This window comes from Sipha flava, unplaced genomic scaffold, assembly GCF_003268045.1.
Source record: "Sipha flava isolate LNK unplaced genomic scaffold, YSA_version1 118_pilon_pilon, whole genome shotgun sequence".
NCBI classification, from domain to species: domain Eukaryota; kingdom Metazoa; phylum Arthropoda; class Insecta; order Hemiptera; family Aphididae; genus Sipha; species Sipha flava.
The window spans coordinates 229,987-256,538 of NW_020271743.1; the positions used below are offsets into that span (position 1 = coordinate 229,987).

Here is a 26,552-nt window from a genome sequence, read left to right on the forward strand (position 1 = left end):
ATAATAATAATAATAATAATAATAATAATAATAATAATAATAATAATAGTAATAGTAAATAATAAAGAAAAAGGGATACGTAATTTAAATACAAACAGGGGCGTTTTGTTCTATTTGTTTCGTCGAGGTTAATGCATTTGGCCCTTATATGGGTAAGTCGGGTTTGGTGTGCGCAATAAGAAACCGAGCTCGTGTTGCTCGAGAAAATATCCGTATATAAGTACACCTATATCCTTTATATTTACAATGTACACACATCTCGCCTATGTACAAATAGAGGACAAAGACAATACCTACTCAAACACACATACTATATATATAGAGTTTATGTGTATTTGCGGGACTGTTTGTTCTTATTTATTTATTTATTTATTTACTTATTGGGTTAGTAACGTACCGCAATTTTACCTCTATTATTTTGGTTGTACCGCACGTGGTCCTAGGTTATCCAGCGACCAAAAATATCATAACAGGTGTGTGTGTATGTGTGTGTCATCGATGTTATCTTTGCATATAAATAGCGTCGCTGTGACGACAGCTGCAACGATATATGTAACCGTAATGCCTATCAATATACATAATATATGTCTAGTTAATAATAAACGGTTTGCTGTATGTGGGTGATTTTTTTTTTCAATAAAAAAAGTTACCTTCATACCACACTGCGGTGCAGGTGTAGGCACATTTTCCATGAACGCGTTGTACTTTTGATCGACGCGAATAGGATGCGATCAAACTAATTTCATACACACGTGTACGTATATAAAATACTCATATTATGTGTTGTACGTTCACCGTATTTTTTTCACCGCCGTATTATGACTTCTCGTTAGCAATAATATATGACTTGTCCTCCGTATGCAAAGCACACGGTGAACGGTTGATAATTTATTCGAAAAGGACGTTAACGACGGGTATTTGGTACGTAACACATAATGCAAATGATAAAATAAAAAATGCACCGCTAGAGTATTGGCCGAATTCGCAACATCAAGTATTTCGAGATCGTTACGTATAATACATAAAGGGCTATTTATTACAGCCAGTGCAGAACCTCATTAATCCTACGAGTTTTCGCTGCAGTAATAATCTATAAACGTTATGTAATGATTTTGTATACGACACGTCCGAGAAGAATTTACAACGAACATCCTGCAAATGCGGTATAAAAGATTGTAATTTTGCTGTAATGTTTATTAACAAAGGCAAAATAAAAAAAAATTATTGTAATCGTCATGCGTACCGCCCCGAAACGGTGCCGTATTTAATGCCGAGATCTGCACTTGCAACGTCACCGTAGAACTTACATTTGTCTACAACACGTAACCGCAGTGATGATTGCACCAGATTTAAAGAAAATTTAAAAATTTATACCGCACTCTTATGCGCGCCCTGCAAACGCGATGGGTACGATAATAATGCGGATTTAAAATTCATCAAAGGAGGCTCCACAATGTTTCCTCCTAGCCGGGGGCACGCGCGTTTAATTATGCGCAGTACGTGTAATCGAAGAATATGTAACTCACCTAGCATCTTGCTGAGGTCGGCGTTGTGCAAGTCGGGATTTTCGTCAGCCAACTTTTTCCGCTCCACCTTGGCCCACACCATAAACGCGTTCATGGGCCGGCGGATCCGTTGCTCTTTGACAGCTTTCTGCTGCTGTTGCTGCGTCATCTTGGCCGTCTGCTGCTGCTGCTGCTGCTGCTGCTGTTGCTGCTGCTGCTGCCCGCCGACCATGTCTTGTTGCCGCTGCTGGTGGTGGTGCGATTGATGGTACGGTGACGACAGCTGGTGGTGGTGCAGGTGATGGTCGAAAGCGGAACCGCCACCGTTGTGCTGCAACCAGCACGCGGCGTCGTCCGAAGACTTTTGCGCAGACAGCAGCGGCGGCACTACCATTTGGGTGACGGGTATTTGCTGCTGCTGTTGTTGCTGTACGTCGGCAGCCGTCGATTGATGGTACTGGCTCGCACCGTAGCTCCGGTGGTACGGTTGGTACGCGTACACCGGGCACGGCGAACCGGAAGACGGCGAACTGCTCAGGCTGCCGTACAGTCCCTGGTGGTGCGGTGAGTCCTGCAAGCCGTGCGCTTGCAATTTGAATTCTTCGGTCAACCTGCGCAGCCGAAAAACAAACAATCGATCAAGAACAATTCGTTTTTATTTTATTTTTTTCATTATTTCAACGCGTGTAAAACATATAAAAAGCGAACGGAAAAAGCACCAGTACTTCCGCTACACGTTAGTCCGGTTCGGGGAGAGGAGGGCTTAGGACGTTTTAAACCACGTGTACCAAGGACTCATGTATCCGGACGTTTTATCGCGTGTTCACGGGGCGAATACGTGCTATCGAAATTTCAGCCGATCCTCTACAACCTTTTACGCATCAAGTGCAAAACCACTCCGTTGTTTGCTTGAACCGAACGGTTAACTTGCACAAATGCAACACGATAAACGTAATCGATCTTGTGTTCGTTCGTAATTATTTACGTATGCGCGATTTAGCCGTTTAACAATTGTAATACGTGATAAATCTGCGTACAAACTATTGCCGTTCGATTTTACGCAAATATAAGAAATATATCCGAGTAAAGAGTACGTGTATGATAGATATAAACACGGATATTTGTGTTTGAAGCCGATGTATCTACTGCATTTATGTATTGAAAAACCCCAATAACTCAAAACAATGCCCACGGCGTAGAGAAATCTTTCGTTTTTTAAGAATAGGCTGGGAATATCATTTCGTGGTTGACGAGTATGTATAGGTACACTATCAAGCCGATTGATATATGACGCTATAATATGTCCGCAGGCTTGAAAATCTCATTAAATCCGTTGTTCAATGATTAATTTTCCTTCATCGATACGCCGTGTGACGTGGTATTGTGATGGACGAATATGCTATGTTTGAAATAAAAGAAGTATACAGTCACAGATAGTCCAAAACAACGGACAAACGGTATCGTTTTATTTTGATAATTTAACGACATTAAGGACGAAATTAATTGAAGCAGAATTAAACTGTTAATAACTGCGTGGTTTTACTACGCTCCAAGATCGTATGTACTGCGTTAACTCGTCAAATGTCACGATACCCAGTAGACCAGTGGTTCTCAAACGTTTACAACCCTGGAATCCTTAGAAAATAGTTCGTGTTTCTTGGAACCCCAAAGTCTTTAACTTCAACTTAACTCTAATTTTTCAATTATATATTGAAAAACCGATACTCCGAAACGTGTTATATTATATAACTCATGATTATTGTATATAAAAATTATTGCTCTCAATATTTACATACATTTACGGAACCTTTAGCTTCCGCGGAGCACAATTTAGAAATCGTTGCAATACACTAACGCAGGGGCGGACTGGCTAGCGAGGTAAAGAGGCACTTGCCTATCGTGTCCTCAATAGTGACGTATTAATAAAAATTATACACACTCCTATAGAAAATACAATATATGTTTTTTGTTATTATTTATGTAAGTGAATAAAACATGTGATAATAATCCAGTTGATGAATCCACCAGACTACTCGATACTCAGTTCGTCCCTGTATTGGCATAGAGTAAATAAAATTATATTTTATTGAAAAAACCGTAGTCACCACGCCAGTGAAAACATTTGAAATGTCAACGTAAATAATAAAGGCAAATTCGTTATCAACACGTATAGAAAAGTTCTGAACAAATCGGCCGGACGCATACGTGAGCGCATTAAAACTTCTTGATGTGTTAACGAACGTGTTATTGATAATGGTAAGTCAATGGCCGATCATATTTAAAGCAATACAACGCGCGGTGAACAAAAATAGGAAACCGAAAACGTGTGCCAGTAAAATGTTGTTACAATATATACGTAAAATAACGTATTTTGTCGGTTATTCTTTGTAATTCGTTTAGGACAGTATACATATTGTACCCCGCCGACGTTTCATTCGGATTCGATAGACCACGGCGTGCTGTGGAAGCAGAAAAAAAAATTAAATAAATTTATATTCCAAAACGTTCCTACAATAATAATGTTCTTCGTAACGAATACGGTACACATTACGTTATAATACTACCGAGCATGTCTCTATAATAACAATAAACGGCGAAAAATTATGAATCGCGTGCAGTTTTGCTTATATAATAACGTCGTAGCACACACATAAGAATATAATAATATCATAGTATAGCAACTTATATGCAACTTCTATTAAAAACTATCGTATATATTTTTATTCTTCTATTCGTGCACGCGGCCGTTGAGTACATATTATGCGCGTAATACACATGATGGCCGCTGTGCACAAGTATGTACTAAATACCTGTACGTCGTCCTATTATTATCGATAGGGCCCGTGCGACGACGGTCTATATACCGAAAACTACTTTCTTATCAGTTAAATTAACCTCTACCATTGTTAACCGTGTCGAATTATTTCTTTATTTTATTTTCCGTTACCGCACGCGGTCTGCTATTATTGGCATCTCATTAATATTGCATAAATATACCAATACCCGTAAACAAAGCGTTTGCGTTCGCTCCAAGTAATAATAATATTGTATCCCGCGCGTTCAACGGGTAATACGGATACATAATAAGTACAAGGCATATTATTATAGTGGCCATTATTATTATTATTATTATTATTATTATTATTACTATTATCGTATCATAAAATTGGAATAGATATTGATAAAAAATAAAAAAATAAAAATAGTACAAACATCTCTTGCGCGTACCTGTACTAGCAATTATATTAAACAAATATTATTGTTATTTTACGATTGGAAAACGATTTACGATATAGTTAAATATTTGCTAAACTGTATTAACGATAACGCGCATACATCGACGGATAGTTTCCATTATTCTTTAAATCCACCGTGTAATACATCCGAATGTATAACCTTATAATAAATGAATAATCGTGTTCTTATGCACCTACATATTATATTATGGTACGTAGACGGCTATTGCCCTATAAATAGATTATGTTATTATTACAATATTGTGGTGTAATATGAAAATATGTTATTATATTAATTTGATATTCTCTATTGGTATGAAATTTTAATGAATTTTGGTTTACAGTGCAATTGATTAATAAACATATACAATGTATAAAGCATTGACTAACGTTAATACGCTTTACGATTACAGATATTTATTTTTCGTACAAACACAAAGAGTAGATAATACAAAACATGCCGGACTTTAGTATCATTTCATTATGTTGCATACTATTAAACATTATAATTTATCCAAACAAAAGCGTATTTCATACATTTTTAGTGCTATTAACACGAATTATAAATCGAAAAATTATTAGTGGATTTACCAATAAATTATAGTTTTAAATAGAGAAACTGCGAATTAAATAGGAAAACGTACCGGAAAAGTTATAGAACAAAAATGTGAGTAAGGCAAAAATATAATATTAATAGATTTGGATTAAAAAATCATAAACATGATCGAACTCAATTTTATCAGAAATAATTGCAGTGAGTTTGTTGCTATTCACGCAACTCCCGTACACTCGCGGCCTTCCCGATGAAACTTGCGCGTTTCACCTAATTTGTAAATTTCGTACATGCCCGTAAGAACGATACAAAACATTTGTATACTATGATTTTTCAAACTAAACAATAAATTCCGTTCGTTCAAAAAATATTTGTTACACAAACACATCGGTATCAAAGTCACGAATATGACGTTATCTTTTTAAACAAATTTCATGTTTAGTTATAGTAGGTGCCTACAGTCGTGTACGCAGATTTGTATGCAGTTGATTATACGAAAAGATCAAAATTATTTTCTAATCACAACTCGCTCGAGATATATACGTACGCTAAAACATTTATAGGTACATTCATACATACTTATCCGCCATTCTTAAAATTTTATAATACATATTTTTCACGGCAAGTTTTCTGTACGCACACGTAAAATATTATCATCACGCGTATTATATCCGCGATACATTATACTCGTTATGGCATTAAAATAAATACGATGACGATAGTTCACATGAAATGCCAAATTTTTATTTATACACATGGGTGCAAGTGTTGATATTGAGAAATTTTCTGATATACATATGTATCGTGTTCACCACTGAGTAGGTACAGCGCATTTAAACCAGTAATAATAGCATGTAATGTTTAAATTTTATTTAGCTAAATCACAAGTTAGACTTATTTAAACTAAGTGACTAAATAAGGAAGTAGTTATTCGTAGAAAACGATAACTTTTTTAAGTTACTTATTAAATATTCCGTGAATTTTGTTTTGCAATAAACTTATTATTTTTATCATGAAAATTTGTTATTCATCAATATATTTATTTTTTAATTAAATCTTTCTAAATATTTTCATTTTTTGAAATTATATTGTTATTAAATAAAAATAAATAACTTTTAATTATTGATAAAATTGAAACACATCGATCTTGTAACCTGTAAAATTATGTCAGTGAAAGTTTAAGTATAAAGTTACTTGAAATCCGTAATAATAATGTGTGAGTAGAAAAGTACAAAAGATAATAATAACTAATACATGTTATAGTATAATGAATAAATGTACATACGCTACACGTATAAGTATGTTTTATATAATATTGATATCTCAAAACGCTATATAAATCGAGTAAATTGATTCATTAAATATTAATTTTTTGGTTAGTTTTTCTGTTTCACTAAACGTTTGTATTGAGCATATTGGCCAAATTGCAAGTGCCCCTGGAAATGTTCACAATAATAACAATTTCAATAATAATTATAATAATATTTAAGATAAACGCATCGTCATCGCATTAATTTTGGTTGATTTGTTTATGTGGATTTGTCCAATAGCGTCCGCGTAATATCGCGACCGGGCCAATACGAACAGTGCAGAACGCAGCCATTTATTATTGCCACGACAACGACCCCGAATTCAAGTCGGCGACAGAAAAAACAAAAAAAAATAAATAATAATATAATATATGCCTGTTAAAATCGAATGTATATTTGAAATAAAATGTATTATTGACAAAAAATTTATTATTAGGATTGGAAGGAGTAATTTCCTGTCTCTGTCTATCACACACGCGCCACATATAGATTTAGACATTTAATACATTTCCAACGTAACAATCGATTTATTGAATAGCAAGAACGATTTTCTAATTTTTTCATTTTTTCCCTAAAGTTCTAAACTATTGATGGTGTGACGATGTAAACAACGCACCACGAGTCGTCCAAGTTTTTTACAATATTATCAGTAGATAAGGAAAAATTCCATGTTCTAGAATATTCGATGATTATCTCGTTAGGGTGATTTCAAAAATGTTCTAGAACAATCGACGCTTAAATATACCAGCTGGTCAGACGCTCAATTAGTCAGTCATTTCGTGAGTACAATCCGCAACACACCGTAAATTACTCCGCGACACTCTCCGCGATATATTCGGCGATTCCTCCGTAATTGTAACGCGTATCCATATTTGTTTTTCACAATAATGTACATACATATTTATGTAATATAGTGTTTATTTTAATTTAATTAAATTGTGAGTGATTTTTATTACCTAAATCCCACAATTGGTGATCTCGATGTGATGGTGGAGACAGACGCAATGATTACTCGAGTGGTCGTCAAAATTACCGGACTTCATTTCGTCAGATCCCGAACTTTGGTTTACTATGGTAGAAGGAAGTTCTGTCAACGCAGGAGTTACAATTGACAGTACAAATTTCAGATATGTAGTTGGAACATTACCACCGAAATATGGAGTTGAAGTCAAGGACATATTATGACGCCACCCTCGGACTATAAGTATACCAAAATTAAACAGGAATTAATAAGACGTCTTAGTGCCACCCAAGAGGAAAAAACATGTCAACTTTTGGAACGCATTGAGATTGGAGATTGTAAATCGTCACAATTTTTACGCCACTTTCAAAGCCTTGCTGACTCTTCCATTCCGGAAACATTATTGAAGACACTTTGGATGGGCCGCCTACCGAAAAGTATACAAGTGGCGTTAGCAATAGTTAAAGACAGTAAGCTTGAAGATCTCGCTGTCCATGCAGACAGCATCACATACGTATCCTGTCCTTTACTGCTTCAAATAGCAGAGACGTCGAAAAGTGACACTTTTGAAGCCATGTTGAATCTTAAGATCTCTCAACTTAGCTTGAGTATTAATCATTAATCAGGCAACTATTACGACATTTAGAAGTGAAGTAGCTGCGATAATTACACGTCCCTCACGTAATCCGAACTCAAAACCAAGTATCTTGATCTTGAAACCGTACTCTCCATGGCGCAGATAGATTATGCTGGTATCATTGGCGTTATGGATCACAATCGCGAAAATGCAAGGAACCTTGTACCTATAAATCGGAAAACGGGACGGGACATCACTGATGACGGCCAGTAAGCCTGCTCCGTTTCCACGCCGTCTTTTCATCACAGATCGAATTTCTCCAACACAATTTCTCGTCGATATGGGCGCTGACTTATGTGTTTATCCACGTAGTGCTGTTCCAGGCCAACGAGTAAAAACCGATTACATTCTATAAGCAGCCAATGGTACGCCTATTAACACCAACGGCACTATGCACTCCGCCTAAACTTCGGACTTCGTTGAGATTTCACTTGGAGATTTGTGATCGCGGAAGTATCCATGCCTATTATTGGTGTTGACTTCTTAAGTCATTACAATCTTTTAGTAGACGTGTATAATCAATGTCTTTTAGACGAACTTACACAACTCACCGCACATGGTCACGCTGCAAAATGCTCCAACACCATCTATTAAGGTTATCGTAGGAGAAACGGAATACGACGGTTTACTACGGGAATTTCCTGAGATCACCCGACCGTTTGAAGCGATTGAAGGTATTAAGCACAGCACTAAATACTTTATTCAGACGACACCAGGACCCCCAATATCTTGTAAAATACGACGCTTAGCACCTGATAAGCTCAAAGCAGTAAAAAAAAGAGGTTGAAGCTATGATCCAACTAGGCATTATTCGACCGTCCCAGGGATCCTGGTCATTACCATTACATCTGGTATCAATGAACACAATGGATTCCTGGCGTTCTTGTGGGGATTACCGCGCTCTAAATGCTCGGGCTATTCCAGTACCCGGTTTGTCATATTCAGAACTTTGCGCATTTTCTCCGCGGTAAAACAATTTTTCAACAATTGACTTAGTCCAAGCATATATTCAAATTCCTGTAGCTAAAGAAGCTATCCCTAAAATCGCAATCGTGGCACCATTTTGACTTTACGAATTCCTCTTTATGTCTTTTGGGTTTCAAAATGTAGCACAATCGTTTCAACGATTTATTGACGAAGTACTTCGTGGACTTAATTTCTGTTGCAGCTACATTGACGACATTCTGGTGGCATCTGTTTCTGGGGAAGAACACATCACATATTTACAAATCATTTTTGAACGGCTACGTGAATACTCTCTGGTTATTAATCCAAAAAATACGTTTTTGGACAATCGGAAGTAAAGTTTTTGGGCTACATGATTTCTAGGAAAGGAACACGTCCTTTATCCGATAGTCTCTGATATATTGAGCTTCAAGAATTCATCGTCAGCTAAGGGTCTACGACGGTTCTTAGGTATGTTAAACTTCTATTGTTGTTTTATACCTTCAGATGCACAATCACCACTAAGTGATCTCTTAGTACCTAATCTAAAAAGTAAAGCACCTATTAACTGGACATCAGAGGCTATTTTGGCATTTGAAAAATGCAAGGAGGAACTCGCCACAGCCACGCTTTTCACACATCTATGCGATAATACTCGACTGGCTATTGTAAGCGATGCTTCAAACACCGCGGTTGTTTTCTAACTTCTTTTCTAAGAAGCTCACAATTACTGAGACAAAATACGGAGCTTACGATCGAGAACTTCTTGCGATCTATCTTGCTGTCAACCATTTTCGGCATATGGTGGAAGGACGTAAGTTTGTTATATACACCGATAACAAACCCATCACTTTGCATTTCTACAGAAACCGGATCAATGCACACCACGAAAATTCAGACACTTGGAATTTATTTCACAATTCTGCGACACATCAACTTCAATCGCCAGACCTTTTGTTACAAAACCTTTTCGACATACAATTTCCAATATCATACATCGCCTTGCATATCCAGGCATTAAAGCCACGGCAAAGCTTGTTAAACAGCGATTTGTGTGGCCATCAATTGACGTAAATTGCAGACATTGGGCGAGGGCATGTGTTGAATATCATTGAGCTAATATCACGCGTGATTTCACAGCACCTCTTAGTTCAGTTTCTCTACCATCTCAAAGATTTTAGCATGTTCATTCAGGCTTAATAATTATGCCTTATTCTGAAGGATTTCGCTACTGCCTCACATGTATCGATAGATTTACCCGATGGCCTGAGGTAATTCCATTGGAAGATCAAGAAGCGGAAACTGTTGCACGGGCCTTATATACGCATTGAATCGCAAGATATGGTACTCCTCTTCGTATCTCAACGGACCAAGGAAGACAATTTGATTCATGCTTTTATAGGAAATAAAAATCATTTAAATCCTTATGATGATAGACAAAGGCAGGAAATCGCTTCCTTATAAATTATTTATTATACTATGTACAGCTGTCTGGTATATACGATTACGCGATAACAACGATTTTTTTATACCAACGAAAACTTCCAAAGTACAATTATTATATGGGCACGTGTTGAACATAATGTGTTTATAAACGAAATTGCGTTTTTCGCGTCGAAAGATATATTTATATTATTTCAACAAAGTAATGATAATTAATAATATAAATAAAAAAAAAAAAACACCTTACATGTAGGAAACCACGATCGGTTCGTCTGCGGCTCATATTGCTCCCGTCGTGATAGTGTCTCGTTAAACATAATATGCTATCGGATTTTTATTTACCGGAAGATTGTTACAGAAGGAGAAAGAGAGAATAAAAGAAAAAAATTACTATTGTATAGAATAATAACTATGGCGAAAATCTGCGAAATAGGCCGCTAAGTGCCGGGGTGTGTAAAACGTTTTTACTTCTTATCGCCGAAGCGCTTCCGACGGGTCACGTTTGACATTCAATCCTCGAAAAAAAAAGCTTATCATAATAATTATTATTTTAGCGATAAACTCGTTTTGCTTATGGTGCACTTTACACGCAAACGCCTTATCTCTCATACGCAAATGGCACTGCGATGTTATTATAATATTAAATATACACATAAGTTCCGAACGTTGTCTTTGAAAGTATAATGAAACGATTTTCTGAATAGGGTGAGGTTAGCCAGGGTTAGCTAGCAAATAACATAAAAACTATTAACGATTCCCCGCTATCAGCTATGTATTCACTTGATTTCGTTCGATTTTCAAACATTAGGAATACGAGAAGAAAAAACCAAAATAAATAGACACATAAAACCTGCAAAGTCGTCAAAACGTGTTTGCTGACCAGTAAATGCGTTCAGAGCACAATTATTATAAAGGCGCTGTATTTTATCGACGTTCATTATTAGGCGTACAATCAGAATTAAAAGATCGAAATCAGCGAATGCAAAATCAAAACAATGCGTGTATATACTCAAAACACTTGAAAATGTTTACCATGAAATACTTCTATAAGCGTGTTATACTCCGTCGTTAGAATTTATGTATGTAATGCACAACGTGTTGTGGCGCGTACAAGAGATGGCACTTAATTTTCTACTTAATTTGAAATATATATTTATACCTTTTTATCATCGTCCGATACGGCACACGGTCATAATATGTATAAATGGTTTTACGTTTTTTTTTCTCCTTTTTTATATACACGTTGAAATAATACGTTTATCCGGTTGGGCTATCGCGTACCTATTGTTATCTTTTACATGCGCGTTACGCCGATTACGAGCGAATATATTAACACGATGCAAAATATGGACAATTAAAAAACAACAACAATAATAATAATAATAATAATATTACTAATATTATTATGTTTGTATTATCGCAAGAGCGTAATATTGTTTTTTACGGCCTGTTGCCTTTGTTGTTCACGTTCATTATACGCGCCTCTTCTTCGCCTCTTATTCACATAAACCATGTGCTTAACTATCATGTTGTATATATTTATAAATATTATAAATCATAATATATATATATATTGTACAAGTACAGTCTACTTACGATGATTCATAAATACACATAAAATAACCCTCATTTAAACTATCTATAACGCTTATAACTAGTGGTGGTGCACCTGTTTATTACAATGACTTTATTGCCGTTGATTAAAAACATTTCAGCTAGGTATTTCAAACCATCACTTTTCCACTGTGTGTACGACAATAGTGCAGGTTTATTCTCGTGGATGCAAATTAATCAGCGGTTCAAATGAAACTAAGATTTTGAATGTATAAATAATAATGTAAATAGGAGAACGTTTTATAATTTCATTTTTCGTGCATGCAAAAAATGTATTATAAAACAAATATATTTTTCTTTAAACGAAAGAAATAATAAGCTTGCAAATGTATCAATTTATATGACAGTTAGGAAGTGTAACATTTTAAAATCATTTAAGACACAATATTTATGAAGTTATGACTTTAAAATACGCAGTAATAAAACAAGTTTGGCATAAAATATGATTTAAAATGTCACTGAGAACTTAGATTGTATTTAAAAGTAAAAAAATTCAAAATATTTTTAGTTAACAGAATAACAACGGATAATTGAAATAAAAAATCGTTTGGAACACGAATAATGACTAAAGTGTGCCAGTCCATCGAATATCGATTGATATATTATATATATAAAATTAATTATAGCACGTGAATCCATAATGATGTTTTAATAGGACGATGTATACAACGTTTTATAATATATAAAGGAACGATTAATGGGTATTAAAAGTGATACCTAACCGGAGTTGATTCAGTTAGGCATAATAAATATAAATAATATATTGAATACCTACATACTTTTTTTATAACATGTAATCCTTTTAATCTTACTCGATATATGATAATCGTAAGGATTTAAACCAAGTGTATGATATAGACAGTTGCTTTTTTTTAAATACATTTATAATATATAATGATAATTGTTTTATTTTGTTAATTTATTTGAGAATTATGTTAGAGTATAATTTATTGCAAATAGAAAATAATATTTTTTCAACTATTTTAATGCTGTAGCGAATAAGTATAATAATATAATATAATAAGGAATTAAATGTGTTCCATCCAACTTCGTATAGTTAAATTTTAGCATAGGTACACAACAGTGATAACAATAAGTTGATAAAAGTATAAGCTTGAGTGTTTTAGTTATTTTCAAGTGTTTAAAACTTATTTGAACAAATTTGTTTTGTTTATTAGAAAGATACAAAACACAAACAAAATTTAAAAAATATTAAAATTACTGTAGTTTGACACAACCGTCTATCTTTATTTTATTGTTATTCAGTAACTGTTCTACTGTTACACGTCTGCAGTTTTCAATAAAATACCTCAACTTGTATCAGAAAAATAGAAGGCGCAGTGTTTTCCTAAAAATCATGAATGATTACCCATAAAAGTCTATTGAAATTCCGCTCTTTGTATGGTTTGGACGAATTATTAAAAAAATATCGTAAAAGATAATCCATCACGACGCATCGACCTTCAATTTTGTTTTATCGATTTTTATATTATAGAATGTGTAAGTGTATATCGTTAGATTATCGCATAACTATATATTTAAATGATTCCGAATATTTAAATAATTTTAATTTGTTTAATTCGGTGAAAAATTTCAACATTTTCCCTTCCAAAGATTTCTAAATATTTTTCTGGAGGGTTTTCCGGTGTCACGGCGAATTAGCAACCACAAACGCGAATCATTCTGCAGCACGTGTGGTGTGTACATACCATGGACTATTGACTTTGTTTAGATGAAATATACTAGTTCCTCTACCCCATCACCACGAACCTCTGCAAGAAGTGTATGCATTTTTACGGTCTAGTTCGATTTTTAACCGCTCTACCGGCGCGGAGTAAAACTAAATGACACGAACAATGATAACGATATAAGAGCTCATGTTGTTAGCTGATACTACATAATATTAAATAACATTTTGTCCGAATAATTTAGAATATATATATATGATGCTGAGAATGGAGAAAATGTATATAAAACCTTATTCTATAAATGTTTTCCATAGAGTGAAATATTTGATAAAACAAATAAACGATTTTATTGTTAGAAATTTAAAATTGCACTTACCGAGGCCTTTTAAACAATAACTCAACGCAGTTGAAGTATGATGTAACCACAATCGGACGTATATAATATATACATTTATACAATACACTTAAAAACTTAAAACGCATCGGTGAACTCTGCATAATTTTAATTTTTACACAATTTATTTTGTCATTACTTTATCTAGATAATAATCTAGGCTAGCTTACAAAATATCCAGCCATTTATAGATGTATATTATATTATGAATCAATTCATTTTTTTTTTTTTTTTTTTTTACGCAAATTAAAAATTATTGAACAGTGTTAAATACTGTTTCAAGAATATCAAAACGTTACGAACGTTCTTGTCGCGCGTGTAGGATTTCGAAATAACAAAATGGTAAAATGTCGATTTAAAGTTAAAAATGGTTTATTTATTTATTTGCAACAAGTAAAAAATGGGTGTAAAAAATTATGGGTTTTAGCCACGGGCACGCCGGTCGCAGTCATGATTTTCACCAGAAATAAGTTGTACGAAAAAAAAACTTTAACGAAATCCGTTCCGACGGCGACGGCGGCGACTTAACGATCGTACGAACTCCGAATTACCGGTGACCGGACGAAAGGGAGCGGAGGGGCTGTCATTTTTACGGTGCGTGCGTAATGGTTCTGCATGGTTACCCGCGGTACCTATAGTTTTATGTGTGCGTGCGTGCGCGCGCGTGTGTATGCGATGAGCCGATGACCACCGACAGGACACGTCCACCCGTGTTTTGCCTAGTGGCACTGTCACACACGCACACTGCAAGGTGTATCTCAGTTGTACACACGGTGGTATGTATTGCGTGTCCTAGAGACGATATTATTATCGTGTGGCCTACGATGTTTTATTATTGTTATTATTTCGATCTGCACAGTCCACGTGTGCGAGGTCCCATGGGTTCCCAAACGATAATATCGTAATGCTACCGAAAACATATTTCGACTTGAAGTTTTTTGATTTCACAGTTAACGTATCACGAGCGTGTGCGTACAACACACGCACGTATACATCACTTGATCAGCGAATTGTTTTTAACGAAAAAAAACGATCTGTAGAAATGTTTATCACAATAATGTTCCGAAACGATACACGAAGCATTTTATTGTAACACCTATACTAATATCGACGCGCTGCAATTGCGATTGCGATGGCCATTCCTGCGGTCGTACACTTTCTACCAGCCGTACACATGAACACGGACACGCAGACATCGCTAAATCTTGTGCGCTGTAGGTACGCTAAGGTACGTATGCACGTATCGGTTCCGTATATATACATAAATACGAACGTACACAATATCGTTTTATGGCCACTCGAAAATCGTGCGCACACGCGCCGAAAGACTATTGTGATATTAGCGTACGCGGCACGCAGTCAAATAATTTCGGCTATGTGATCGACACGTGCAGCGGACTACGCTTGTCTTCGAGACGACGGAAATCGGACAAAAATCCACCGTGAACAACGCGCGCGCGCGCTCCCGATAACGCAGGATATAATCGTCCGATTCGATTTATCATTATTTGTCTATATATTTGTACAGTGCGAACGAAAAAACGAGAGCTACGCATCACCCGTTCCGCCGTTCGACGTTGGCTATTCTCCCGGTGTACGCGATGGTCTCGGGTTCTCGTCCTGCGCGTATTACAGTCACCTGTTACGTGTACCGTGCATATCCTGCGGTTCCGGTTGTATGCCGACAACGTCCTTACAGTAATAACAACGTATACGCATGTAACGTGAGTGATATCGTACAGTCCAAGATTTGAAAAACGTAAATTTCCTCGATCGCTAGGCGCCATAAAATGCCGTAAAAATACATTTTGAAGAAGTCAATAACTTAGTTAGCTTTATACAAACAATTTTATTCGAATTTTAACGAAAAATCCACTGAATCCAGATAAATAAAATTGTATTTTGAAGAAGCGTTGTAGAACTAGTAGGTAGACTTATCAAGGAAGATAGATTTAAAAATATATCACTCGGTACCATTTAATTTAGCGTTCACGGTATGATTGAACAATTGATAATTATTATATTTTAAATAAAATATTGGCTTCACTGTACTTTTACATCTATTAATTACTGAATTATATTTTCTTCAGTATAATCGAAAAATTACTACAAAACGAATAATTCAGTGTAAGTACTGGTATTTTTTTGTAATATTTTAAATATCGAATAAAATTATATCAATTGACGAGAATCCCCAGTTCCTATACAACAAAATATTTCAAAGTCAACTATCAACGAAACTACGTCGTTTAAATCCGAAAGCACAACATATATTGAATAGTACTAAAATCACGTAATTATTACTCAAAATGTAGAATCTTTAAACTCATAATGAAATCTTAACATACAACATCGAAATTACACAAACACCCAAATGATAGTCAGACATTTATCAGAATACATTTCGAATAGCACACTAAAAATATTGACAGAAAATGTATGCACGTGGAAACCGCCTAAATTAGTCGGCACCGATTGGTAGTGCGACTATACTTATAATTTATGACTTTTCGATCAGTTCAGAGATAAATATCATTTTCACAAATTTTTTTTTCCCTCGTATTTGCATTTTTTTAAATTGTTTGTCTCGACGGATTAACGGAAGGTGAAAACGTGTTTTTTCGGAATGATTGAAATTAATGAAAAGATTCAGATGATTAGATCGGAAAGAATGAAAAGAAAAAAAACCATTACTCTAACGAACCGTTTTATATTGGAGCCACTTTCTTTAGACACGGAATCCCAATGGTAATTAACGTTAATTTAAGTTGCAAGGAGATTTAAATTTTTTTTTTTTTGTTTTACTCCTTTTTCTTTTAGTCTAATTTTTAAACATTTCGTTTTACCCGGTACGCTCGACAGCGCGTAACAGATAGTCGAATCGTGTGTCACAAACATCTAAACGCACCGAAGTCAGCATATATATACATTACACACACACATATATAACTGCTACATAAAACATTGTGACAAAATGTTTTTTTTTTCATTAAAGTATTATTATTATTATTATTATTATTATTATAAAAATAATAATACGTATATGGTTTTTTCGACGTTTTTACGATTATTTTCTTGTACAATTTTTTTTTTAAATCAGTATGGACTGCGAAAAACGCCATAAACCGAACTCTAAAATGCGTGGAAATATGTACTTCGTGTCCGTGAACAAAACGCAATTATCATGCATTTACATAACTTAATATGCAATGAAAATTACATATTTTCGCTCCAATATATGTTGTTTTGCGACTTGGCTATAATCACCGAGATTATAACATGTATCCGAGACGTCACGTGGATGTAAATTAAATTTTCGAAACAAAAATGTATTACAAATAGTATATTATATTTAGTTTAATTTACTTACTATTGGTTACTAAAATATTTAATCAGCGTTATCGTGTAAATTAATGGCGGACGGCTAAATTCTTATCTGTATAGACTAGTATACACCTGTATAGTGGACAATGCGACATAGCCATGAAGTTTTTTTTTAACAAAAATCATAGAAAAATGTCCATTTGTATTCAATATTGTATATAGTTTTTCTACACTCAACATTAAAAACTAAATTAATTCAAACTTTTTTATGAAAATTAGAATGATGATTTTTACTACGATAATCTACCTTAACCATTAATACTATAGTTTAACAAATATCATAAATATGTTTCATAAAATAATATCTTAACTCAAAATTGTACAGTTCATACTTGTTGTGTGTACATTGAGAATATATTTACGAGTACTTTACATACTTCGATAGGGCAACGAATTCTTTGTGAAATGACTTGTAAATTAAAGATTTTAATACAAATAAAAAAAATGCAGGCCTTGTTCTGTTGTTCCATCTAATGACTAATATTTTTTACATAGTTTACAAGTGAGTGTTAAATTATATGAGTGTTAGGAATAATAGCTATTTAGATAAAATCGTTGATAAATTGTTGAACGATATCAAATCCTATTACCTATTAAGTATTGGTGTATCACTATTATATTATTTACTCGGTATTAATATTTACTTTTTGTATTTATTTATATACATTCAAATTGAATGTGTAGATTTTTTTTTATAATTAGATTTTCATCATAGGAGTTTGTCAATTGTGTAAAAAAAATTTAATTTTAAAATTAAAATTATTATTTCCTAATATACCATTTAATTCGAGAACACATGTATACATTGTAATATATTATGAATGGAATTTTAAATAAATTAAAATTATTAATGATACTTTTGAACTATTTAATAATACATAATGTTATATCATTAACATAGTTTATTATGCATCAATTTCCAAGCTAAAAACATCGATAACCGTTCTACGAGCAGATAAAATATAATGTAAATAAATTTGTTTAATATGAATAGTAAAATAATATTTTAAACATTCTTTTCCAATGCATAAAGTAATTATGGTATGTTATCAAATAATAATTTATCATGACTATTTTTCATAAACGTTTCGCTCACGCGTCACGCCCTCAGATCGTAATCATATATTTGTGTGGTTTTGTGAAAATTCTTTGATTATTGAAAACTGATAAGAATAATTGTTTTTATTTTTTTTATTGTTATTATTATTATTTTTTTTTTTGGAAAAATAATTTTTAGAACAAAAAATTCTGTGGGAACTTCTGATATATTTCATTTGTGATGATAAATATTAATATAGTTTTACGTAATGAATAATTTTATAACACGTTGCTCAAACATTACGATTTCGTAAGATTAAAATTTACTTAAAAAGCATTATGATTTATTTTTGGAATGACGCATCGCGATGTAATGATAAGAACTGCACGGGACGGAGTGAAAGGGTACATATTAAAAAGGCCTACGTCAGATTTACGGCCTAATTACCAGATACTTATCGGATTTTATTTTTTTTTTGTGATTAATGAAGGTCAAGGATCAGACCAATACTCCCGTTGTAACTTATTCTTATTGTAAGACAAACAAAAAAATACATATAAATAAATAAATAAGTTAAGCATATATGATTATAAATATTTTTGTGTTAAGCAGTTAACATACGTATTATATGTCGAAAAGAAAACAATTTAGCTCTGTAAACGTATGACTGTCGTATCATTCCAGGATAGACACTCGACCGTTTTGTTTGTCCAGGATTTGTATTTAAGACACACAACACGTATTTATTATAATAAAAATATGGTACTAATCGATGAGAAAACTCTTGGAATAAAAATGTCTACTAAAAATGCAATAGGATTTGATATTTTTACAAAAAAAAAATATATATAAAAACGTTAGAAGTAAATACATATAATGTCTATCTCGCAGGAGTTAACGAAAATGTGCAAGTGACGTACAGTTTTGGTACGATAAGAGAATAAAAACGTATTGAATGTAGTGTACGCGCGCATATGTATTTATGATGAAATTTAAATTACACGCAGTGGCATTGCGTATAGGTGTATACGTGTTTGTACGTATGGACGTTGGGTGTAAGGAACACGTGTTCACGCAAGTACACTACGGCGAAATATTAAAATCATCCTGTTTGTACGTTATCGCTGGTGCAACGCCGAAATCAATTTATTATATTTTCCACTACGGTCAAATCGTAGAGGAGTTTATGTGCGCATACCAGTGTACTACTCCGAATATTCACCGTTTTCGTTTATATTTCAAAAATGGGATGGAACTAATGATATCGAACTGAGCACATAATACGTACAACGTTTATGTATACCTTATATTATATGTTATACATTATCATTTGACAATTACTGATAGTGACTTAGCGAATATTTCGAATATCCCAACAACCGGTCGAGTGCAGACACATTGTAAAAATGAATATTTATATGTATACATATATACAGTAAATGGGTGATAACAGTACGAAATTAATAATATGAAGGCGTATGTTTTTGCTTTTAATCGAAAAACTGCGTTCGGCTAGGTTAAGGAAACGCTGTCGTCTAACTAGACGACACATTAATCAAGTATAGTTTTCACGGTTTTTTGATTAAATTATACGACACGGGCCAATGGAAGCTGTAACGTGTGACGATTGGCTGGTTGCGGGTTTTATGATTCTAAATAAAATTATCTTTACAGCGGCAATAAAAAAAAAAAAATCTAATAGTCGTTCCCGCGAGAAATATTTTACGTTAGAAAAAACCGCACTTTTAACGGCGTTACTTTTACACAAGATAAAAGTTTCGTGTGAGGTAAATTAGTTCTGGTATGGATTCAACCTTGGCAGATGTACTTAAAAACAGTTTCATGACAACACTTTCAGACTTAAACAATTTGAAGTTGCGATAAAATTTAAAAATTCCCATCTCAAATATTATTTCATATCTATATTTATGAGCGTTTATTTTCTATTAAGAGTAAAATAAAAGTTAGCCACGTTTTTCACTCTTCGACATAGAATAAATGCGTGATTTCGAACACACGATTTAAAACGAATATGACCCAAAAAAAAAGTACATTTCAATAGAAATCATTGATTATCAGGATTTTCGTACTTCAAAATTAGGTACAAAAATGATGCATTATCACTGTTCCTCTGACTATTCCTTTCACCAAGTTCCGTAATGTGTGATAAATGCTTGTTTTATTTAGTAATTTCGTTTATTATGATTATGGGTGATAGCACCTGTATTGTATGTAATTATAAACGTTCGTCGGCGTTGTTTTTTTTTATCACGAACTTAACGACTTAAACGTTAACGTGTCCGTCTATACACGAACGGAGAACAAACTTACCCGTAGACTTACATCGGTCATTAAGATCACGACAACTAACAACACAACAACAACGAAATATATCGATCATCGTTTAATCGTCAATTTACAGACCAACATATATATATATAGTGGAAGTGAGAATATTAATAAATATAATAGAGGATTCATGTTTATCAACAAAAAAATACGATTTCATTGCGATACGTCTGGGAAATCTTAACAATGTTAAAACATGCAAGGTATAAAAAAAAACCCGACCCTAAATGTTCGTCTGCCTGGCGATCGCGAATACGCGCGCGCGCGTGAGACACTGTTATAGGATTTGTTTTTTGTAGCGTAGAGACGAAGACAGGTGTAGAGGAGAAAAAATGAAAAAAAAAATCATTCGTTCATAAATCATCGAAGACCGCGTGTTGGATCGCAACGACAGTCGTATATGGAAACACATCCGTAAGGGAACACGTATGATTTTACAACTGAGTTGAAAATCAAAATTGGCACGTTATCGGAGCCTATCAAAAATGGCAATGTGTTTTTATAAGAACAGTCACGCGGCGACTAATTTATATTAATTATTGTTATCAACGCATTACGTCCGATCAACACGAATGCGTTACGTCCTTGCGACGATCAATCCTATCGATCGGTCATGGCCCGCCCAGGACCTGCACCGAAGGCGCGTTTCGCGGATGCCGACGCGGAGGTGGTTTCGCGCCCCCGAACTGCGTCTCTTGGCGCGCGTAACAACACGGGACCAAAGCTCAAAGCCCAAAAACGTTAAATCGGAAAAGCGGTCGTCACTTACGTGTAACCGGGTGGCGCGTACGCCGCGGAGATCGTGTCCTGTATCATAGCGTCCGGTTCGGGATCGGCGACACCAGACGAAGAAGACATTGTTGGCGGCGACCAGCTGGGTACGCGGTCATGTCAAAGACATGTCATACGCGAATATCGTGGAAGAAAAACGAATCGGTACCGATTGGTGACGCGACGGTCGGGGAGGCGCGATGTTTCGCGCGGTAATCGGTGAGTTCCGTTTTTGGCCGGACAAAAAAAAAAAATCCAAGCGTTTACGGATTTCGCGCGACGCGAAATCGGAACAAAAAGCGACCGGAACCGCACTCGTGAATTGCGACACGACGGTCCGCGCGTTTTCGCGACGGTTTCTATATATATTTGAACGGCGGGCTGAAAAAAAAATGTACAGCCGAAGACGGAAGAAGATAAAAACCGAACGCGACGGAACGAACAGACTGGGGTATCGACGAACGAACACTGTTTCCGGACGGTTATTATTACTTGATTTCGTACGCGAAACGTCGCGAGTGCGTGGATCCGAACGAAATGTGTGCGCGGACGGAACGTGTTTCACGCGCGCGGGAGCGGACCACGAGAACGACCGGACGGGTTATGGCGTACTGAATCGGTTTCGGCCGGCGCGCAGTGTGCGCAGGACGACCAAAGGGGATAACCGGCACCTAAACGTGTTACCTGGCCTTCGTGCGCCGCGCGCCGCGCTAGTGATGTGCTCGCCGTCACCGTTGCGATGCGCTCCTCTCTCTCGCTCTCTCTCACTCTCGGTAAGTAGTTATAATAATAATAATAATAATAATAATAATAATAGTTATAATAGTTATAATAATGATTATAAAATTGTGCACCGAAACATCCGTGGCGGAAAGGAGGGACGATTACGAGCGCGAAAAACATGTATGCGCACGCGCACCGACGAGTCCGATCGTAGTTCGGAAATCGAATGTTACCATTATCATCGATGTGCCCTCCGTTGCTCAGATTTGTAATTCGTCAACGATTGTGTCCGTCCCGACTTTTTTCGTCATCGGGCAACGCCGTCGTCAACTGTTCTACCCGAAGTTTTAGGATTTGTCGGACGTAAAACTACTGATCGATTTTCGACGAATACACTATAAATATCACGGGAAAAATGAATTCTTGGTGAAACCACAATTCTCAGTGTGCGGTTAATAAATAATCTCAACAGCTCTTGTAACCGCGATAAAGTTTAGATCTATAAAACCTGTGGGGGGGGGGGGCTGTCTATGATGAACGCAAACACATTGCAGTGAAGTAAACATTTTTTTTTTTTTAATTATTCTACACTGGACTGAAAATATTTTAAATAATTTGATACCACGACAATGGTAATTTTAAAAGTTAATATTTACCGAATGAATTTCAAAAATAATTAAAATGTATGTCTATGTTTTAATTTAATTGATTTCGTCTAAAGCACAATATTAAGAAATATAATTCTGTGACATTAAAACCATCTTTTTGTTTCTGTTATTAAGATACTTCTGATTTTATTTATGTTAACATTACTTTAATCTATAATCATTTTAGTTATATAATATTATATTGTACTATACTTTTCAATTCTTATTACATTACGTTTATGATTTATTTAGTATTTATTTTCCAACTTAAATACAACATCTTCAGATGTCTATTACACCATTTGAATTGTATAATATTTGTAATGCGTTGTATTATAGTTAATTTAATTAGTATTAAAATTTAGTTGTCTTATATTTTAATAAGTTCATAGAGTGTTATTTGATTAAAAAATCTAATGAAATCGAGAAAAACTTCGTTTTACTTAAATTTAATATAGATGTGTGTTTTTACTATAGTTTTACTTGTATTATTTGTTAATAAAAATAATAATAATTCCTATGGATTAATCAAACATATTTTGTTGCACAGAAATATTATTTTTCTTCATATATTTTTTCTCTCTCTCAGTATGTTAACGTTAATTAGTACTGCGTCGACATTTTCTATTCTTAGCGTTATAAATGAAGTTATAGAATTTATATTTCTAAGCTCCTTTAGCTATACATATAAATATTTATTAAATATTGTAAATATAAAAAAAACATTTGCTATTTTTTATTTGGTTTTGCCGACTTTCCGTGTTCGTGATATTATATGTAAATTATTATGTACATTATTACAATATTATGATTAGTGAAAATCTATTTATTGTATTCCATATAATATTAAATAAAACATTTATGGATCATATTTCATTAATATTACATAGGTACGCGGAAAAAATATTAAATTTCGTTGTTCGATTACAATAATGAAGTCGTGTTTAAAAACCAATGACCGATTGTAGTCGCGTACATTATGCATAATATAATAATATATTACATTTAGACTAACTGATTGGGGTGTGCGAAGGCGTTGCCCCCTACTGATCCGTGATCAGTATTTGATAAAAACCCCACCCGATCTAAAATATTGTGTGTTCGACAGGTGTTGGTACAATAGAATTATATCATATATGCTGCAAATTTTGTATTTTATATTTTTTTTTTTTAGGCCAATGCTTAACATATCATAAACCTGTAATGGATGTATGAAAAATTATCAATGATACAATCGTATATTTTAATATGACGACTTTTGCTTATTATTCATTCGATGACATATTTAAAATAATATATTTCTAAGATTACGTTAAGATTGTTGACATTGAGTTTATTTTTTGTTGTCTATAAGTTATTTGAACGACATGGTAATATATTATGAAACTTAAATGGATATGTAAAACGCAATGATTATGTTTGGTGTATGAGTCTTAAATAAATAATAATTTATTATAAGTGGCTTTACTCTTTGTTTATTTGTAATTATTGATACAAGTTGTAACAAAATTTGTAGAATTTATCATTTACTTCTAAAAGAATAATCAACAAACATAATCAATTCGTATATTAATTAATCCAAAGTGAATGTACGTATTAACTAACCTTTAATTAAATAATACATGTACGTAAATGATTCTGATTTTAAACGCTATTTTTATGATTAACTAGCTGAATAATCCAGCTTCGCCCATGTGCAGTTTTTGTGTTACCTACGTGTAAATTTTTTTTTTTATCAACTTTATCTTACAGGTTGCTTTTAGATTTGTTGACTCTATATTGACGGTGTATAGTAAAAACCAGAAATTGGAAAAAATAGTATATTTTATTATTTCAGAGACTAATTCGAAAATGCAATTCTAATTGGAAAAATGTTAAAATAAAATATACCTATAAAATTATAACTTCCTGTACAGATTTTTGGTTAAAAAAATGTTTTAAGTATTATTATTATTATTTATTAGATCACCTTGTTTTATTAAAAATAGCCAAAAATATTAAAAACAGAATCACTAATGACACACGCCACCGTGATTATTTTAAAATCGAAATATAATATAATATATTATTGATAAAGTGTTGAATATGAGCAGTGGCGTATTTAGGGGTGGTGTCCTGGGGGTTAAACCCCCCCCCCAATTTTTTTGTAGTTCTATTTATTACTGAAGTATTGCAAAATATTGTTGACGAATGACGAAATATTTTAAAACTGCTTTGAAAATTGAATAATATATATTTCATCTTATACCAGAAAATAGGTACTATTCATTAGCAAAATATTATTTGAACTTTCGCAGTAAACCGTGAACTACGTATTTCTTAGAATTGTATTATCGTTTCGTGATGTCGGGTGAGCCGTATTATTGGTTATCACCTTATTATCTTTCTTCGAATACAAGTTATTGTCAACTAATTACTATAGCAAAGGCCGACGATATAAAGTATATACTGTGTACAGTGTACAGTACACTCGAAGTATCTACAACGATTTTATTTTTTGCTGAATAATTAAGAATTTAAGTAGATATCCTAAGATTTTTTTACTAAAAAATTACCATTTATGTAAGGTATTAAGATGTATTATAATCAGGTATGAATTCGTGATGAAACTATGTTAATATTTGTTGAGATAAAGTATTGCCAGGAGTCAGGACACCCTCCAAAAAAAATCTCAAAATACGCCACTGAATATGAGCATTAATATGTATTCGAGATAAATCAACTATCATTGGTCTCATTAAATATATTATTATATTAATTTTAACAAACAGATTAATAAAAAACATACCTATAATATCTTTATGATACAATTTTAACAATAACTACTTTATTGTTTATAGCAAATGCACTGATCAAGGTGCACATAAAAATATATACTATCAATTTTTTTCCATTTTTATCCATTTTAACCCTTTAGAATTTTTGAATTTTGAAATATCCATTCTTAGGGTTTTTTTTTATTTCATAAAATTAACATACTGACTAAATTTCAAACTTAGAGCTTCAGTGGTTCCGGCTAGGCGATGATGAATCACCCAGGACAAGTAATTTTATATTTATTATTAAGGTAAATCTATAAAAAACAAAGACTATTTCAAAATTTCCTTATTAATAGAATATAGGCTATGATGTGTGATTTATGTTTATTAATTATATTTATGTTCTTGAATTGATTTATTTTATAAAATTTAATTAAATGGGTACTATTTTATAGTATATTAATAGGTAATTTATCGTTTAAATTTTAAACTTTTAAGTTAATTTGTATTAAAAAAATAAGAACTATTTTTATATAATACTTAGTCATTTTATGTGACTCATAATAATTGAGATGTTAATAATAATATTTAAAA

At 33.7% G+C, this 26,552-nt stretch overlaps 1 protein-coding gene across 1 annotated transcript in view; it reads right to left on the bottom strand.

The window, feature by feature from the left end:
* The window catches only part of LOC112693833 (probable serine/threonine-protein kinase yakA), an 82,203-nt gene extending 59,770 nt beyond the window's left edge, over nt 1–22,433 (bottom strand). Inside the window, exons 1-2 of the mRNA XM_025569077.1 lie at nt 21,828–22,433; nt 1,527–2,116 (exon numbers count right to left, since the gene is read on the bottom strand). Coding sequence (XP_025424862.1) covers nt 1,527–2,116; nt 21,828–21,916 — 679 coding nt within the window. The 5' untranslated portion in view covers nt 21,917–22,433. The remainder of the gene's footprint in view (nt 1–1,526; nt 2,117–21,827) is intronic.
* Nucleotides 22,434–26,552: the final 4,119 nt, after the last annotated feature.